Below are 20924 nucleotides of genomic sequence, written 5' to 3'. Positions count from 1 at the left end.
AAAACTTCTGAAGACAGTATCTTTCTGCGAAATTGCAGATTTTGGAAAAGAAAAAATAGTAACAGATAGCGGATTCAAAAACCAAGTATATACATTGAACAGGTTAATCTCCTCATGCTGAGAATTAGACATAATGATAGTTCCTTAACATTAGAAATTTTATTGTCTCAGGAAAATGTGGCTATTGTGGAAAAATAGTGGGTTGAAGCAAATGAGGCTGAAAGTAGAGTGGAACTCTTAATGGTGAAAATTGCTTGATGATTCAGTAACATCTCTTCTAAAAGAAAAGTTATAATCTGTTAGTTTAGTATGAACTGGAAAAACTTGTAGATGTTATTCTGTTTCACATTTCTTCCAAAATAATAGAAGCCAATAATTTGGAGGAACTGAAAGTTCTTTATAGAAAAATAAATAGTGAGGCAAGAATTAAAAGCACTTGACTTCTAAATCATAATATTGGTGCAATTTTGAAATGGTGGCCCATTAAAAATCTGTTTTTCACCTGCAGCTTATTGCTTGTTTGTTTTAACAGCTACTCCTCTGATTGTTTGCTTAGACATTCTAATTTGTATAAGCTTTCTTTAACCTGGAATTCTATGACATAAAATTTTTGCTTAGAAAGAAACTGACCCAATTATGTTTTTAATGTATTTCCTTTTTTTATAGGCAAGTAGACAGGACCAATGTGTAAGTCTGGGAAGTAATTAAAGTCTGTTTTAAGTAGTTTTATATTACATTTTAAAAATATGTCTACTAAGGATGACAGTTTTATCAAAGTGCTTTAAAAGCTATCAGTTGTATAGCAGTTACACTGGGGCTTCACCTTAGTATGTACAGTACTATCTAGTGTTTATGTATTCTAGTGTAGTAACTTAATTTTCAATGTGAACTTAGAAATAATGGAATTCTATGAAAAAATAATTTAGTTATAATATAGATATACTTATTTGCTGGTTCACTAAATTAATTTAGGCATGGATACCTAATTACTCATGTAAAAATATATATATAAATATAAACATACATATATATATATATATGCGTGGTTGTTTGGAACAGTGATCCTTTCTGAATGGGGCGTTACTGGCATTTCTCTAGTGAGGAAATGTAAGGCAAAGGCTTGGTCCTGGTTGTGGTTATCTTTCCAACTTCCTCCTTCTGCTCCCTGAGATTATTTTCTGAAGGGCCTGTTTGTCCTCAACATGCTGGCTATTATCTTTGCTGCTTCGCAGTGTGCCCGTTTTAGGGACTCTCAGACTTGCTCTGTGACTGATTCATTGTCCAGTCTGTAGATCACAAGGCCTTACTCAGCTCACTACAAAGAGTCCCTTGTTACTGCCCCAGCTGTTTATTGCTGTTTCTCTTTAGCACGGCTTTGCTGTAATCTACAGTGGATAGTCTTAAACTTGTTTAATGACTCCCTAATTGCTGTACCGACTACTAATCTCCAAATAATTCCTTCTTTGTGGTGGGTGGCTTTACACACACATGTGCACATGCATTTATATACTTGAAGCCCCTTAGACTGAGATTTCAAAGCTCAATCACTAGCTCTCCAGCAATGGTATTAGAAATAAAGACTCTTCCCTTCCCTAAGAAGTAAAGATAAATTCTTTCTGTATGTTATTTTCAGTTTTCTACTTCAAAAATCTGTATTTCTCTTCAGAAGACATAGATCAAAAGTTGTTGACACCACTCGTGTATGAGAATCATTTCTAAAAACGTTTTATTTAATGTGGGCTAGACTCATCGGGAGAGGGAAGCAATATTAAAATGCAATTACTCAAAAGTAATGGTTTGCATAGTAGTTGACTGTTGCGTAGTAGTCGTGTGTTTTCTGATAGTAAAAGAGAAATGTATGAATGGGTAAACATCTCAGGGTGTTGGTCACTCTTGCACCATTTGGTTGTCCTGAGGATGTTAGAGAGGCCACATTCAAAACCAACCCAGTCACTCCATTTAGGGGGGAATAAAACAAGCAGGAGATAGTGACAACATTGCCACCTTCTCACCAAATAGTTTCAACTGCTCAAGTGTACCTACTTCTCACTTCTCCAATATAAAAACAAACGAAAGACTTCTCCTGGGGAAAATAACCATCATGTTGTGGCACATTAGGTTGCTAATGGATAGGGGTAACAATGTTCCGGGGGGGAAATCAGCACCCTGTTTTGTTTCATTATCTTGGATGTGCCAATTTCATTAAATGTCTTAACTTTATACATTGGTGATGGAAATAGGTACAACTCTGTTAATAATCTATTAAAGACATAAAGACATAATGTGTTTTAGAATATTCAGTCAGATGGAGGGCTATTTTCGTAGAAACTAGGAGTCCTAGTAGATTTCAGTGATTGCCTTGTATTGTGGTTTTATATTGATGGTTATGAATTAGTCCTATACTGTGGACAGGAAGCCACTGTCAGGACAAAATGTGAGAGACAGAATGGTTTCCTTTAGGCAAAGGTGTCAGACAAGGGTACATTTTATCTCCCTGTTTGTTTAATCTGTATGCCGAACATATCATATGAAAAACTGGGCTAGACTCGGGTGGTAGGAGTAAGAATTGGTGGAAGAAATAGCAATAACTTAAGATGCAGATGACATTATCTTATGGACAGGAAGCGGCACTGATTTGAAATGACTTCTGGTCAAAGTGAAGGAAGAATGTGTCAAATCAGGACTTCATTTGAACACCTAAAAGACAAAAATTATGACTACAAAAGATACAACTTTAACCTAGAGAATGAAGACATTGAAATTGTTAAAGATTTTGCCTAACTTGGTTTAGTCATTAATTCTAATGCAGGCTACAGGCAATAAATCAAGAGAAGGCCACAGCTTGGAAGCACAACAATGGGATAATTAGGAAAGATCACCAGGAGCAAAGATGTGTCATTAGAGACCAAGGCTAAAATCATCCACACTCTCACATTCCTAATTATTCAATCCTATGTAAGGATGCAAGAGTTGGACAGTGAAGAAACCTGATAGGAAAAAATGGGTTCATTTGAAATATGCTAGTGGAGGAGTATCTATGGATACCCTGGACTGGCAGAAAGATAGACAAATCAGTCCTAGAGAAAATTAAGGCTGCAACAGCACCGGAGGCAAGAGTGGCAAAACTAAAGCTGCCCTACTGCAGGGCATCATGAAGAGGAAAGATTCTTCAGAAAAGAAAAAGATAGTAATGTTGGGGAAAATATTAATAGAAGGCAGCAAGAAAAGAGGAAGACCATAGACATGAATCTATAGGGGCTGAGCAGGGCTGTTACAAAGCACTGTGGACATCACTCATTCGTACGGCCACCAGGAGTCAGAGTCCACTCAACATGTAACAACAAGCACTTTTATTACCTGTATGTGGTTCTATGTTTTTGGTGCTTTCTGAACATCAGAGTTCTATCAGTGCTGACCCCTCCCTAGTTCGGTACCTCACCGACCAGCAGTATTCCATTGGGAATGAAAAGCAAATAATGGGAAGCTAGGGAGTGCGGGAAGCAGGGGTGTATGTTGGTGGAGAATGAGCTTGCCTTGCCTTGAATGTATAGAATAACTTGTTAAAGTCTGGATGTTCTAGAAGTGCTGTTAAAACCAAGTGATACTGAAGATGAAAGGGGAATTGGAGGCTGTGAACAACCAGGCAGGTAGTTTGCCTCATTAGGTGGCATGCGTTGTACTGTACTTGTCTGTGGATACCAGAGGATGGAGGGTGGGAGCCATGGAATCGCACAGAGGCAGCCATTTGTCAAGTTCATATTATTGGGTTGGCCAAAAAGTTCATGTGGTTCCTCCTGTTAAATAAAAGACACAATTTTTATTTTCACCACTAACTTGATTGATTTGAATATTTTGAGTATGGTGGCTATCTCCTGGGTGGTAGAATGTTGATTGCTCTCAATTAATGTTTCGATTTGATCATTATCAACTTCAGCTGGTCTACTAATTGCAGAGCATTGTCCAATGAGGACTCTCCAGCATGAAACTTGGCAAACCACTTTTGACATGTTTGATCAGTCACAGCACCTTCTCCTTACACTGTATGGATCTTTTCTTGTTTTTCAGCTGCATCTTTGCCTTTCTTGAAATAATAAAGCATACTATGCCAAAATTATTGCTTATTTCTTCCCCCTTCAATATTAAAATGGCTACACAAAAATTCACCAGTTTTGTTAAGTTTTTCTTTTTTTAGTGCTTGCTGATATGACAGCTGTCACAAATACAATTAACAAAATTGTTTAGAATGAAGTTAAAGAAAACTAAGCACTACTAGAGCCCTTATGCGGGTCGGGGGGGGGGGGGGTGGACTTTTTGACCAACCCAAAGGTTCCAGGACTTTTCTAAGCCTGTTACAATATTAACACATTTAATTCTCAGTAGCCCCTTAAGGTAAGGTACTATTCACTGATACAGTCATTTGGTGAACCTCTTAGTGTTCAAGAAACAGCCGCATCATATTCATCATTTAATCACAAAATTGTTTTAAAATATTATATCATGGTGTTTGACAGCAAAAGCTTTGAATTAGGCAAACATGAATTTAAACCCTGGGTCATGCATGTTTAACAGTGACCTTGCCTCGCCTCTCTTAGCCACACTGTTTTCTGATCTGTATAATGGAGACAATATTTTTTTAGGGCTTTCAAAGTAGCTAAATTAAATAATAAGTACTAAATAAGTAGTTTTTGAAAAGAGACTACAAGAATTTTGGTTTAAAAGAGGTGAGAATGTTAAGAAATAATTTCTAGTGATTTTTTTGTATTGTGTTTTATAGGCTTTTTTCTATTTCATGGTTTATTTTTTCATTTTTAACATCTAAATTGAAGTTCATCTTATAAAAATATGATTGAATTTTTTATAATTTATGATTGAATTTTTTCTTTCTCAGTGGTATATAGTACAGTGGTGGTAAAAGTAGGTATGTATTATTTTCCATACAAACACCTATCAACCTACTTTTGCCCACTCCGGTAGAATGATGTATTTTATAATCAGTGACATTTTAGATTCAATGAACTACACTTTTTATGGTACATATCAGCAGTTTTTTCTTCAAGAGGCAGTAACATGTAGTATTTATACATTCAGACTTCATTTGCATATAGATTATATCAAATTTCTGAACTGTTCTTTGCCTCATCTCTTATCTGCAAAAGGAAATGTCTGTTGCACAGCGTTGCTACTATTAAGTCAATGTGTATAAATTTCTTAGCATTGTTAAATGCATAATAATAATAGCCATTATTATTATTATCTTTATTTTCCAGTTAATCTGTGTATTAGTAGACCTGGATGCTAGCCCCAGGTCTGCCACTTAATAACTTTGGAATCTCTGTCTCATCTTCCTGTTTTGCAAGATAATGTTTTGGCTAAAATGACCTCTGAATTTCTTATGGCTCTAAAATTTTGTAATTTTATTATCCAATGCAAGTCTTAAAATAATGTGACCATAAAATGAATTTCTGTGTTTCTTTCAGTTTGTGGGGACATCCATGGACAATTCTTTGACTTGATGAAGCTCTTTGAAGTAGGGGGATCTCCTGCCAACACTCGCTACCTCTTCTTAGGGGACTATGTTGACAGAGGGTACTTCAGTATCGAAGTAAGTTCACATCATCTCGTTTAGCTGCTCAGTCATGGATCAACAGTATCTTAGTAAAACATAAGTGGTAAATATCATTGCCTTAAGGAAGTCCCTAGTCATAACAATGCACTTAATTCTTGGAATATTACATAAGCTATTTTCAGTTGATTTACATTTGCTTTTTTAATATGTAGAGATACCAGAGAGACGGCTAAAATTAAGACTTTGCCTTTTGTACCTTTTATATATTTGCAACTTTGCAAAAACTACATCATATTCACATTACATAATTTTGTTTCCTGTTGAGAGAACTAATCAAAGTTGATTAAATATGCAGGAATGTGCTTACTTGGTTATGCCTATAATTATGAGAAAATGAGCTATTTTTATAAATTGATAGTCAAGTGTAACTGTTTCTCTCTGCATTTGTGTGTGTAAATATGTGTGAGTACACTTACAAGTGCTGTGTTTTGTTTTCCAACACCTGTAATCTAACTAGGGTAACTTGTTAAACTCATTAATTGAAACAAAGAAGGTAATCTTTGAGTAGAGGTTCTTCCTCAGCCTCACATCTGCTTCAGGTATAAGTAGAAATTACATTCAAAATAAAAGCAAGCATCTTATTTTATTCAGATGTTTGTTCTTCCTGGTGCTTAACATGGTATCATACATAGAAAGGGTTCATTAAAATTTATTAAAAGAAATGGTTGAAATAGAAATAATTTTAAAGAAACAATTTATGCTGTAGTAGCTGACATTAAGTGTTCTCGGAAAAAAAGCATTAAAAAGAAGAACAATTTTTATTTAAAGATAGAATTCAAATTTACATAAGTTTCACACCAATACCAGCTATTTATAATAGTCATATAAGAGAGCGTCTAGGTTTTTAAATTCTCATCATAACACTGGGGAACACAGTTGTCATTGAGTTAGATCTGACACTTGCTTTTGACTAACTTTTGGCATCTGAATCCAAAAATGACTAGTTTTTCTCTTTCACATCAACTTTTTAAGGTTACCCTCCTATTGTCCCAAAAATCATACAAAATGTACATACAAAGGAAAATAAAGAAAAAAAATACCTGAATATATTGTTTATTTAGAGTTATTTTATTCATATAAAGCATATGTATTGTTACTGTAAGTCAAATTGTGTACAAGTGGTAAAATTCTGCTACCAAACATAGATATTAAGGTATTTTATCTTTTCAAACGACAGGCTAGGAAATGCCAAAATGACATACTTGAAACGTCTCCTTCAGTTGGCAAAGCTTTAACAGATTGCTTCATGAGACCCAGTTTTATGTGCAGAAAGGGGAATAGAATGTTCTTTCTGTCAACAAGTGGCTCATGTAGAATGTTTGGATCACCAGGTTTGAGGTCAGATCTTGGAGGCCAATTCAACTCCACCCAATGCTTCCCACGAGCTCTGCTGTCCCACATACACAGAAAACAGGGATACTTGGTGTATCTGTGTTGCTGACTAAGAAGGAAGCAGATCCTTTAAAGGTCAACACAGATGATCCAGTTGTGCTTGTGATATTGTAACAGATCAGTGACTCTCTTTATGTCTTTATATTCTTCACAAAAACAAACTGAATGACCAATTGGAACTGCACCTCCATTGTGGAGGAGGACACACTTCAAGCTCCACTTTGAGCTATCAATGAACAGTCACCATTCAGTTGCGTTATAGATTGGAATTCCCAATTCCTGCATTAAACCATGTATGTTATGGCAATACACAAAGCCACCGTCACTTTGAAAGTACTGCAGAAGTGCACTTTCTCTTGGTCAAAAGTAGGATACCTTCGCTGCTTTTTCAAGCAAGTTTTTCTCCTGCAGTCTTGATGCTAGGAGTTCTGAAGCCTTTTTGGATAGTCCCAAATCTCGTGCCAAATCATTCAACTCATGCTGATCAAATCCCTTACAAACTGAGTCATCTTCAATTTCAAAATCTTCATCATTGCTGTCACTTAGTTCTTCACCATACTCCTGTTTCTCGCAAAAGGGTAGGTAGTTCAGTGAAAACTGGCACTGGGTTTTCAACTGAATGAGTCACTGGACGTATAAGTGATGGTAGACTAGGATACTTTATTTTACATTTATTTTTCTTGTTATATCCTGTACTTTTCACTATACAAAAGTAATGGTCACTTGAATGATCTCTGGTCTCTCGCCAAACCATAGGTATACCAAGTGGCAATTTATCATGTGTTCCCTTTGTCCATATCCATAAACTCTTGACACACTGCTTACACATCTTGTGAGGGGCCTAAGACTTAACTTGATCACCAAGTTTTACTTTAAAATATGCAAAATAGGCTTGCCTGACAAATGTGCTGATGTTCATCCTAGACTGTGAATGGTGAAACTGCCACAGATATAACAAAATGAATCAGGGTTGTTTAGGCACTTATGACAAGAAATAGCAGAGAGGCAGACATGATCTGAAGGAAAGTAAATAAGTACATATGTAAATAAAAAAATAAATTCTGCTAACTCCTTGTATACAGACAAGAACTCAGACTACACTGAAGAATACGATTCACTCTATAGAGCGGCACACAATCTCTCACCGCACTGTCTCTGTGTAACTGAACAGCCCAGACAAGTATGAACCTGTTGCTGGTCCCCAAGGTCATCCCCCACCCCTCCTCACTCGAGGGAGGTTTGCTCTCAGCTAATAGGAGAGCACTAGTGCTTCCCTCGATCCAGGCCTGATCCAGCCTAGAGTGGTCACATTAAGATAAGCTGTACAGAAAAAACTTGTCGTGATAGAAGAAAACTAACTGTAATTTTGAAATCAGCATGCCTATTTAAGTCTAAAACAGCTGAAAAGTCGAACTCAAAAGGAATTATGTTAAAAATTGTACCCCTGTGTAATTTGTTTACTATAGGAATATTTAATATTGAAAAGCATGCCAATCTTAAACAGCTTTTGTTTTTAAAATTATACTGATTTCATTTTTTGGTTATTCAGTTTACCTCATCTCCTCATCTCATTGACTATATACATATATATATCTATATATATATCTATATATATAGATATATATATAGATATATTTCCCCCAATAGATTAACCATTTCTTCATTGAAAGATCACAAATTTATTCATGATGATGAGGGAAGGAGGGCTAGTGTTGGTATGTAAATCCAAAAGGAGAAAGTACATTTTTAGAATTTCATCAATTTGGTAAACACGTATTATCAAGCACATAAAATTATATGCACTGATTGGAACTGTAGAGAATTTGAAGAAATATATATCCTTACTCTCTAGAAAACTAAATCTATGTAGGAAAATATAACTATAAAAAGCTCTATAGAATCAAAAACCTAGAACAAGTGTTTATCTAGGATTCAGTTATTATTTGAACTGATAATTAAAAATTTGTGATAAAAGAGGTACTGAAAATAATTACCATTGGAATGTATAAAAGGGGGAGACTGTTGAGAATTCACCCATGGCTGGAGAAGACTGAGTCTAAGAACAAGTAACAAGGTAGGAGGGAAATCAAAGTGAGGAAAATGTAGAGGAAGAACTTAGTAAACCTCATCAACCTCATTCATAGGCTAACTTGACCAACTTGGCAGGGAAGTGTGGTTGAGTACACAGTTTTAAGACCTTCCTGTCACATGAGGGCCAGTATTTCCCAACATTAAGAAAAAAAGAAAAAAACCTACATAATTGTGGTTTGAGCAAGATGGAAATTTATTTCTCTCTGCAGTAGAAGCCTGCAGATGGGCTGGTGTGACAAGCTTAGAGCCAGGGCCCAGACTCGTTCTGCCTTCTTGCTGTGAGTGCAGGGTCTCATTCTAAGACTGCTGCCCCAGCTTCAGTCGTCATGCCCCCACATTACATTCAGCTAGAAGGAAAAGGGGAAAGAGAAGGGCATATGTTCTCATTAAAGGATGTTTCCCAGAAGTGGCACAGTTACTTCCACTTGGGCCATGTTTGTTGCTTTGACCATAGGTGGTCTTCACTGTGCAGCCAGACTTGAGAAGGACTGCAGAGGCAGAAAATAAATGGAAATGGGAGGTAACGAGTTTCTGCTGCTTCCCTTAACTTAGGGTTGTGTGGATATTTTAAAACTTACTTTAGTAACTTTAAAATCCATCTTACCTATTTAACATTTCTGTGTTCTGTGAAAGGTTCTGAGGGTGAATGAAATAGGTGTCCTACTTTCCTCGGAGCTCGCTTTCCAAGCCAGGGATGCCCAAGACTATCCTGTTGGGAGTAATTATTTTTATTAGCCAAATGTTGGAACGTGATTGTGGACATTTTTTTAATACCAAAATGTTTATGATTTTTAACAACTTAATTATAATGTTATCCTTTTACCTAATCAAAGACAATAAGTATTAATTTTAGTAATAAAGTACTAAATCACATGGTGCTTGCGTAACAAATGGCACAGAGGGACTTCATTTTCTCATAAAGTCCAATTTGGGATAATATTTCTTAATCTTATTGGTCTTTACTTGCCTTTTATTTTTTTACTCGAAATGTTTGGGTTTCTGAATCTCTGGCCTCAAACCATTTGAAATTTCCTAAACTCCCCCTAATTAGAGCTTTTTTAGAACTGTTTCTTTAAAGTAAAGAAGTTCAGAAGGAGTAATCACTAACTTATTTCTCAGCAGATTTTTTTTGGCCTACAATTAATGTAGATATTTGAACTATGAAGGTTGTGATTATTTTGTATAATATGCATCTTTTAAACTTAGGCACAGAATCAAAGAATGAAACTGAATGTTGGTGACATTGAATGTAGGCATCATAGACATTTAAAAGTTCTGAGATGTACATTTCAGAGTCCCCATCATCAGAAAGAGCTCTTTATTTAAACTCCAAGGTCTAATAGTACAGCCCCAAGGACTTGCCACATGCATACAGAAATGACAAAAATGTGATATATAAAAAATGCTGCATTTTGTCCTTTGAGGAACTTCAGGATTTCTCAGTTATATGGTCATTTTTAAAACAGAACAGACATTTATTTAAAATATACTTTGGGGCTTTTTATTGTGGATTAAGCAAGCTGACATTGTTTGCATTTTGTAAATGCTGTTATTTGCGAGGTATAAATGATTTCATTTTTCCTTTATAGCTCTACAAGGAACATGTAAATGTTTTCCTTTTATGCACGCAGAAACCTAGGCCAGGCAGAGTCACGCACATAGTAACTGGCAGTGCTGGGATTCAGAGTCTGCTCTTTCCGCTACACCCACTACCCTGGTCATGTCTTCAATAACAGAAACACACACACACACACACACACACACACGCACACACAATGGACACATTAGGAAGGAATGGAAATACACTCTCACATTCATACTCACACATGTGCAGCACACATACACAGCTCTCTTCCCATGGATATTTTCTGAAGGTCACAAGCATTCAATATAAAATATTCTCTTTGAGTACAGCACTGTTGGTTTAAGAAAAATCCTAAAACGAGAGCTTAGTTTTTTCAGTGTGTACTATCCTAACAGGCTTTAAAAGGTTCTTCATTCATCTGAATAATTGAGGACACCACTGCAGGTATTTTCCTTTGGCTCTCCTCTGGGCAAAGAAGAGCACTTAAGTTTAATTTTTACCAAATCGGCTTCGAAGAGTGGGTTCAGATTTCATACAGTCTCTGCCAGGTAGTATTTACAGGCACTAGGTAATGTGCTCTGGGCAGTACATAGAGCTCATTTTATGTACTTGTTCCTGCTGCTCCCCTCATCTGCTTTTCTTGCCAAGATCAGAAACCATTCCTCACAGAGTTAGCCCAAGTAAAACAAGCAAGCTTTTGAGTAGTGATGAAAGAGGTAATTTTGTTTGGGGTAATAATTTGTCTCACACCAAATACTATCCTCTTTCTGATGATTGCATTATGCTACCTAATGTCTTTGATCAGACGTATGTGTTTATATAGGTCTATGTTTGCGTGTGTTTCTCTGGGAAAGAAAGAAAAAACAGAATTGCAAACAGAGGCACGCACAGCTGTTTCCTTCTATTCACTTCTTCAGGCTCCCTTTCTAGGCATTGTGCCTGCCATCACCTTGAGCTTAACAGCAGGCTGCCCCCACCCCCACCCCCACCCCCCAATGTACTTTTATCCGGATCTCAGCCCAGGCCTCAAACACACTTAAGCATGAAGACTTGAATCCATAGACTAGAATGAACCACAGCAAGTCCAGCAATGTTGCATGCTTCTGCCTGAGCAACAGTTCAGCAAGCCATGTTAGGGGACAGAGTGATGCCACAGACACAGGAAGACAGTGTCTGACTGTCTCCCTGCAGCCAGTCATCTGTTCAGTGGCTGCTTCCTGCCTGCCTGTCAGATGCAGTGAGTGGTGTCGTGGAGGAGCTGCATTTGACATCGCAGGGGTTTAGATCTTTTCCCAACCAATACACATTCTTCACTTGAATTGTGTTATGATCAAGAGGTGACATTTTTGACTGGAATGTGTCACAGCACAGGTAGTTATTTTACAGAGCTACTTGATGTATATTTGAAGTTGTATATATACTTTTTACTTGCTTCCTCTTTTACAGTCTTCTTTAGTCCCCCTATACAACTTTTCAAGAATACTAATCATGAAAAGGCATTATGTGCCAATTAAATTAATAAAGTTATATCCTTAGTGTTGCTTCATAGAGGAAGACTATCTTTATGATGAAAATTAAATAAAGAGGTAGAGGTTGCTCGATCTCTCTGTTGAGTAACCCAAACTAATTTTAAATTGTAAATATTTGTTTGGTTATTTAGAGTAAGGCTGCAAAGACCATCAGGGTCCAGTTGAAAGTGATTAGTGCAGCTAATTTACATCTCACCTTCAGAAAGGCCAATGGAACTTGCCTCTGTTTTTACCTTCATCGTTTCAATTCAGTGAAAATTTTACTCAGTCATCTGATACCACATAGATGAAAAAACCCAATTATTTAGCTGATTTGTATTTCATTGCTTATTGATTGTGAAAAATCTTTACAAGAGACTTTCCTTTTTAAAAATAATATCAGGTTGTGGTTTGGTTTAAGGTCTTTGGCTCTCCAGAATGTTAGAACTGTAGATGGCGGAATAGTTGCCAGCAAGACAGTGTTGTGCTTGGCAGCCCGCTCCCACCAGATGTTGAGGGTGAAGACTGGCAGGTCTCCACTCTCCAGTCCACCCTGCCCTTTCATTTACCATTCCACTTCTTCCATATTGGCTGCATTTGTGGTTTTATTCAGTGTTTGGGAAGATATTTTATTCTTGCCTCAGGGGAGTAGGAAATAAAATGTGAAAACAGGATTCTTATTTTGAGCCAAGAATTTGGAAATCGTGCCTTTCTTTTTTTCTTTCTTTCTTTTTCTTCCTTCCTTCCTTCCTTCCTTCCTTCCTTCCTTCCTTCCTTCCTTCCTTCCTTCCTTCCTTCCTTTCTTTCTTCTTTTCTCCCTTTCTCTCTCTCCCTTTCTTTCTTTCTTTCTTTTTCTTTCTTTCTTTCTTTCATTCTTTTCTTTCTGTTTCTTTCATTCTTTCCTTTCTTTCCCTCCCTCCATCTCTCTTTCTCTCTGCTTCCTTCTTCTTTCTTTTCTTCCTTTCTTCTTTACTTCCCTCTCTATATATATCTTTTCTTTTCCTCCTTCCTTCCCTCCATTTCTCCCCTCCCTTCCTTCCTCTCTCCCTTTCTGCTTTCTGTGTTTCTCTTTCCTTCTCATTTATAGATTTACAGGAAAAAAGTTAGTATTTCCTAAACTTCTATATACTAGGTGCTTCACATCTATTAAATAATAAGAGGCATTCACTGTATATTCAATCACTTAGAAAGTAAATAAGTATGACAGCATATCATAGACTATTTCTGTACCACTCTTTGAGGCTTCAGTTATGAAAGAAACTGTGATTAAGACTAGAGGTGATCATCAATAAAAAACATTAAAAAAAAAAAAAAAAGACTAGAGGTGATAAAGCCACATACTAATGTCAAAACAGGTTCTGTAACATATGGCAAAAAAGAAAATGTGGGTCCTGGGATATTATTCCTCTAGTAGTATTTGAGTGGGATTAAAAATTACATTTTAGATTTTAGTTGGAGAGATAATAGCTTTGCTTTAAAATAAATTATTACTGGCAAAACTAATCTAAGTAGTTTAGTATTGTGATTACATTTCCGAAAGAATATTGATAGGGGGTAGTACAAGGGAGTCTTCTTCTGTATGTTGAAATGTAACTGGGTCTGGGTACTAGTTCCATGGGAGTGTACATATATAAACATTTAATTATATATTGAAAATAGGTGCATTTTATTGTTTATAACTTGTACTTTAATAAAAACAAAAGATAAAGAAAAGCTTTCTAAAAAGTAACTATAGTATAGCCAAAACATGTATTCTTTCCCTCAATATAGAAATAGCCATTTCAACAAGTCAATGTTCAATACAATTTTTAAAGACTTTACATCTTTATTTCTATTTTAAATTAGACATCAAAAGTTAAAACCAGTTTGGAAATGTGTATATATATTTATTTATACTCATATGTGTAAGTATATAAGGTATAATATTAAAAACTTTAAACTGGACATAATTCTCTTATTGACATTGATAATGGTTTATAAGTATCTTCTCTGAAATGTGAGACAAATTTGAGTAATACAAACTTTTTATGAAAACACTTATGTGTACCTATAAAACCTGATACAAGGTAATCAGATACTCATTGAGCCACAGTACTACCCACTGAGATAACAGAACTTTTACACATATTGACAGATCATGATACTTCAAGTATCACTTGAATAAGCCACTTGGTCAACTTCTCAGAAATAGTAGTATCATTTTTCACATGATCTTTAGCTAGTATCTATAATCAGAAAAGGGTAATTGGAAAATTAAAGTTATATAAAGTTATTTATATATATATAAAATTTGATGTCAACCCCTTTTTTTGTTTACTTCAATCACAATTACATAGTTGAAGACAATATCTTGCTTGAAAAGCAAGAGTAATACATACTCTTTCTGATAATTAGTATTTTCTCCAAAACTTAAGCTCTGTATTCAAACATATCATAGTTATTTTTACTCACTTAATAAATTGTCAGACATGATTATTCTTAACAGGTAGCACAACAAATGATTTGCCAGTAGTTTTTTCCTCTGGACATTATCCAGAAAATTTATTATATTTGGAAAGAAAGCTCTTTATTAAAAGGTAAATGTTATGGTTTTGGGGGGGGGGTTCAGATTTTAGTAACCACAGTCTGGCTTTTCTCAATATTTTTGTGGTTTTATATCTTTTTAGTTTCACTTTTCGAACAAAATTAATGAGATTCTTTTTTTTTAAGCATACTTGTTTTCAAAGAGTGGTTTTCTGTTCCCTGTGGGGTCTAATGGATGTCAGTTGAGGATAATGAGATTGATGTTAATATTTGCATATCTAGTTATTTTAATGCACACTTCAGGAAGACAGTGCCAGGGTAGGTTTACTCCAAACTGGCTCTTGCTTTTACACAAACTGAAATACCCAAGAAACTAAATTTGAGTGTTTTAAGGTACATATATGAAATGTTTCCTCTGGCTATTAGCAGCATTATAGTAAGATACCCTGGCCTTCGGTTTAATTATTTTTACATATAAAACAAACAATAAAACCTATGTCTTTATGTACCGACTGCACTGAAATAAACAACAAGGTGACAGAGGTGAAGAGGACACTAAGTCCGCCTGAGCTTGTCAGCATTTGTTCCCAAATTTTGTCTTGCCTTTTCTTTCCACTTTTTTCATTTGTTCCTAATTTAAAAAAATAATAATTAGCTTTATAGACAGGTGTCTTTATTTTATTTATCAATTGTTAATCACATTTCTTGTCATACTTTTAGATCAGTATATTTTCATTTTCTTCCAATAGGCTGTATAGTCCATGATTTTCTTGTGATATATAGATCCTCAGTGTGTATATATATTTTATGTATACATAAACCTTGGCTTTGTACCAAAGTAATGTTTTCTGCTTTTCAGTGTCCTCCATAACAAACCTAGCCTTTGGGGACTTTTGGTCACAGTAGTACTTTTAATCAATGTCTTCCTGATATGTCAGCAATGGGATGCTTAAGTATAATGATATAATATTTATTTTTATATTCTTATTTTTTTCTCAGTGTGTGCTGTATTTGTGGGCCTTGAAAATTCTTTACCCCAAAACACTGTTTTTACTCCGTGGAAATCATGAATGTAGACATCTAACAGAGTATTTCACATTTAAACAAGAATGTAAGTATATTTCAAGCCTCTTTCTTTAATAAGAAAAGTGTTAAATCATTTTAATCCATGTTAAGACCACATTACAATATGATCTGTTGCTTCAAAGTGAGAAACTTACACACACACACACACAATTTATGTCATTTCATATTTCTAAGCATGGGTAGTTATGAGAATTTAGAATTTTTTAAAAATTATAAATCTCTATAAAGTTATATAAAACTTTGAGTTAAATTTGGTGCAATTTATCCTAAGAAACCGTGATTTAATTATCTTTTAACGATAGCCGAAATACATCCTGGTAGGTGTGGCTCAAGTTGGCTGGAATATCGTCCCGCAGACCAAAAGGTTGAGGGTTCAATTCCTGATCAGGGCATGCACCTACCTAGGTTTTGGGTTCAAGCTCTGGTGGGAGGCAGCCAATCATGTTTCTTTCCCACATCAATGTCTGTCTGTCTCTCTCTCTTTCTCTCTCTTTCAAATCAATAAACATATTAAAAAGAAATAGCCAGAATGCTACTATTTGGAATAATAATCCTACCCTTTAATCTCAGCTCATTCAAGAAAAGCAGGTGGAGGGCCGGCTCAACCTGTGCCCCTATTTTTGGATGCAGCACATTTGCCAACTTCTAGTGGATTTTACAGAATTAAAGGTGACTTATTCCTTTAGATATGAATCCTAGGAGTAATGAGTATTTCATTTATATTTTATGAAGTCCTCTCAATTTTTCCCATTATCCAGTGAAACTTAAAATGTTTGTCTCTGTCATTTAGTCCTATATTCAGTGGAGCATAGTCACTTCTTTCAAAACATTACATGTAAGTCAATAGAGGAAAAGCAATGTGCAGTGATACAGAAGCAACTTTAGGGAATTTTTTGCCCTCTGGTTTCAATAAGATCATTTAGGAAAATCAGATAGTTTTATGTCCATCTTTCTGTTGGTCTCCTACTTTTTTGTGTATATCTTCTTGAGATACATCTGTGGATTAATAGCATGGATATATACATAAGTTATCTCCTCTGCTTTATAAAAAGTTATTAAAAACTGGAAAATACACATAAACAACAAAATTTTTTTAAAAAGTAGATTGAAATGTTAACACATAACTTTAAAAAGCCTTATTTATTCATGTTGTAGAACTTTGCAGTATATGGTTATATGCTAATATGATTCTGGCATAAAAATACATTTTAAAAAATTAAAATCATGATATGATTCTAGCTATGAAATCATGAGAGTAAATATTTTTTTAAACCATGTTTTAAAAGGTAAAATAAAGTACTCAGAACGTGTCTATGATGCTTGTATGGACGCCTTTGACTGCCTACCCCTGGCTGCCCTGATGAACCAGCAGTTCCTGTGTGTACATGGTGGTCTGTCTCCAGAGATTAACACGTTAGATGATATCAGAAAAGTAAGTTCTTTTATCTTCCAAGTGCTTCAGTAACAAAGAGAAGATATTGATTTCTCTGCCTTTATCACTAACTGTCCTTTTGAACTGAAATGATTTAAAGTGGTCATGAATCTTTTTTTGTATTAATTTTTTTTCTAGAAAAAAAGATACATTTATACTTGGAAGTTTTCATCTCTAAAGCTTCATCTTACCATTTGACATGTGTCATTAGAAATGTAAAATATTTGATTGCCAAAAAAAGAGTACATTTTTTTATTTCCCTTCGATTTGCTTCCAACAGAACCCAGTGTGTGTTGATGGGAAAAAATCACAACTTTAGCTTTAAAATGTGTTGATATTATTGTTTTTTAAAATTATTTTCAAGTAATATACTGTAAAGTAACGAAAAGGCAATGAGAATATTCTATTGATTGTATTGACTATCTAGGTAAAAAACAGTCCGTTTTATTTAAAGAGGTATTTTCTACTTAACATTGGCTGTTCGTTGTTTAAGCCAATGAAAAGATGAGTTAGATTGAATGTATGAGTTATGTTTTATATATGAAAATGGAATAACAAAGGATAGTTTTATGTAGCAGAAGAGGCAATGTTTTATTTCTTTCATTATGCTCAAAATTCTGTTAAGAGTTCATTGGTTTAAAAGAAAAACTACTTTAGGGAAGTAAAACGTTCAAATTCTACCTTAATATTCTTTCATTAAGGTTCAAGTCTTCAAGTGTAAAAATAACACTGTATTTTTATATTAGAAAGAAAATATGTGATTTTTATTTTTTATATCAAACAAAAATACATTAAATGAACCTTTGTTTTCTGCCCTGTGTGTCTGTGTCCTTTTTATCAGGGACTCACTCGTGTGCTTCTGGTGTTTGTGGCACAATGGGCATTGGTGTTTGTGTTGTATTTAATGTGCTGCAGAGACAGGACACCACAGTGTGGTCATGGAGTTAAAGCATAGAGTGGTTAACTTTCTGCAGGAATGTAACAGATTTATTCTTCTACCATGTGGTGGACTCTTAAAATAGATAACTAAACTTCTCATAAATTAAGTAGATTTTAATATATTACCTACTGTCCCCAGGACTGACGTGTTTCAGATATTATGTTCAATTTTCATATATATCATTAAACTCTAGACTTAGCCATAAAATAATTTTGAGGTTTGCATTTTGTCATAGGTCAATAAGAATTTCCACTACACTTTCTTTCTTTAATGAATTTTGTAGTTGTTTATTCTTACTGTAGACAGAATTAATTTTAGAAAGCACTTTTTAACTTTTCCAGAAGAAATTCTATATTCTGGTTGCCTTATCAAACATTCAGCTTGGGAGTCATATTAATCAGAATGTTTTCTCTCCTTTGCTGGTCTACCTCTAATAATAAATTCTTGTTTCTTGGAATGAAATTCTCTATTTTTATGGACAAGTATTATTTTTCTAAGATGAATTGTTCCAAAGGCATAAATTATTCACATCTCTTAAACAGGTCTAAGTCTGCAGTGCATATTTTATGGAAAAAATAATAGTTAAAATATAAAGGGTTTCAGCTTGAAGTTTTTCATTGGGTGTTTAAAATTAAATATTGTTTTATTCTTTTAGATATTAGTTTTAAAAATAGTGTGTAGTAAAACCATGATTTACATCACCTTTAATGCCTCAGGAAAAAAGAAGATAATTTGATTCGCTGTCAGCCTTTATATATTCACCTGTCCACCTATCCCTATGGGTTCTTTTAAAATGGTAAAGTATTGATATGAAGAATGTCAATTTTTAATGGGTTTTCGTAGCTGTTCCATGCATTTCTTTTTAAGAGACGATTGTAACTGCAAACTTTACTAAAGATCCTTTAATAGCAGTTTAAATTGGGATAAAAATAAGGGAAAGCAGCAGTGTTATAAAATTGTTGGTGAAATGTCATTTGTATTGCTCATACTTCCTAAATATGCCATTTAAAATTCAAATATGACTTTGCTAAACACTTATAGCTGGAAAATTGATCTTATATGAGGGATTCAGGTAAAACTATGAAGCTTACAACTGTGAGCTAAGGAATAACTAGCTAAATTTGGGTTCATTTTACTCTGCTTATCATTATTCTTGTTTTGTAACTAGTAAGATAAACTAGAATAGGCTTATACTTTAATTAAACACTGAGATAGCCCCTAATGAGTGAATATCTAAAGTGTCATATAACAAGTGCTACTCTTAAGATAAAAGCTGTCTGTTCTCAAAATCATATTGTTACATATAAACACCATAATTGTTCTCATCTACATTTCTAAATCACAGTTTAATGGAAGCAGTAAAAGAACTTTCTCCAAAGATAAAATAGCTCCTTCCCAAGAAATGAAACAGAGTCACATCAACTGATAATGACTAAAACACTTGAGTAAATAAAATAAGTTAGGGGAAAAAGAAAAAGATAAAAGGGAGAATAAGAGAAAGGAACACAAGGAGAAAAGATTTAAGAATTAAAGAGGCAAGAGGGAGATAAAGGGCGAGATGAAGGCAGGTAATAAATGAGCTCATCAGGTGGAAGGAGGAGAACACATTGGTGAGAGGAAGAGCAGAAGAATGGGAGGAGCCAAGGAGAAAGAGAAGTGACAAGAAGAGAGGCAGAGAGGGGAGTTCATGCTGCTCTGGGCTTAGGAAGAGGAAGTTGGATATTACGAAGTTTTGTTTTCTTCTGTTTTCAAAATTCTAAGTTTCCAAAGATTAGTATTTTGCTCTCTATCTTCTTTTTTTCTTAGTTAGACCGATTCAAAGAACCACCTGCTTATGGACCTATGTGTGACATCCTGTGGTCAGACCCCCTGGAGGACTTTGGCAATGAGAAGACTCAGGAACATTTCACTCACAACACAGTCAGGGGATGTTCATACTTCTACAGGTGAGGATGGAGCACCTGCCTTCCAGAGCACATTTAATTCATAAATTTTCTGATTTATCAGTCCATGTGTTTGATTTATTTATGATTTTTGTATAACTTCTCTAGGTTCAAGTGAGTTCTTATCACTTGAAAAATGAAAATATAAGAAATAGATAAGAAATATATATAAACATATAATATATGTGAATAGAAAAGACATAAAAGAGGCATCCAGTCCCTGGCCAGTGTGGCTCAGTTGGTTGGAGCATTGTCCCATAGACCAAAGGGTCGCCCGTTCAATTCAAGATCAGGGTGCACACCCAAGTTGCCAGTTTGATCCCTGGTCAGGGCACATAGAAGGCAACCAATTAATGTTTCTGTCTCATATCAATGTTTCTCTCTCTTTCTCTCCCCTTCCTCTCTCTAAAAGCAATGAAAAAAATGTCCTCAGGTGAGGGTACAAAGCAAAACAAAACAAAAAAACCCCAGAAGCATGTGGTATCAATGTGGCAAAGTAGCTAAAGAATATAATAAGTAGGATTTAGTAGAAAATTTGTTTTGTTTCAAGAAGTGTAGAAAAAAAATTTACCATCAGCCTTGATTTTTTTTTCATTTAGTTATGTAATAACTTTTAAAAATTTTACCAGTTCTCATAACTTAAATGAAAAATAAAAACAATTTTTATTGCTAAGTTAAATTATATTCAAATTATTCTTAAATTTTCTTAACTTTATCAGAGTTCCTGAATAAATTAAAATTAACAGCAACTTAACATATAGGTGCCATAAGTAAATTTATTGTTAGCATGTTGACAAG

At 34.8% G+C, this 20924-nt stretch overlaps 1 protein-coding gene across 2 annotated transcripts in view; it reads left to right on the top strand.

The window, feature by feature from the left end:
• PPP3CA (protein phosphatase 3 catalytic subunit alpha) overlaps positions 1 to 20924 on the top strand; it is a 323757-nt gene that overhangs the window by 237968 nt on the left and 64865 nt on the right. For both annotated transcript variants that reach the window (XM_090266340.1, XM_090266341.1), the window contains exons 3-6: positions 5478 to 5602; positions 15725 to 15836; positions 17098 to 17243; positions 19990 to 20129. In XM_090266340.1, coding sequence (XP_090122466.1) covers positions 5478 to 5602; positions 15725 to 15836; positions 17098 to 17243; positions 19990 to 20129 — 523 coding nt within the window. The remainder of the gene's footprint in view (positions 1 to 5477; positions 5603 to 15724; positions 15837 to 17097; positions 17244 to 19989; positions 20130 to 20924) is intronic.

This window comes from Furipterus horrens, unplaced genomic scaffold (assembly GCF_987537825.1).
Source record: "Furipterus horrens unplaced genomic scaffold, mFurHor1.1.pri manual_scaffold_2, whole genome shotgun sequence".
In the NCBI taxonomy this organism is placed as follows: Eukaryota; Metazoa; Chordata; class Mammalia; order Chiroptera; family Furipteridae; genus Furipterus; species Furipterus horrens.
Note: the sequence above shows the minus strand (reverse complement) of the source record. Positions and strands in the feature narration are given on the sequence as shown.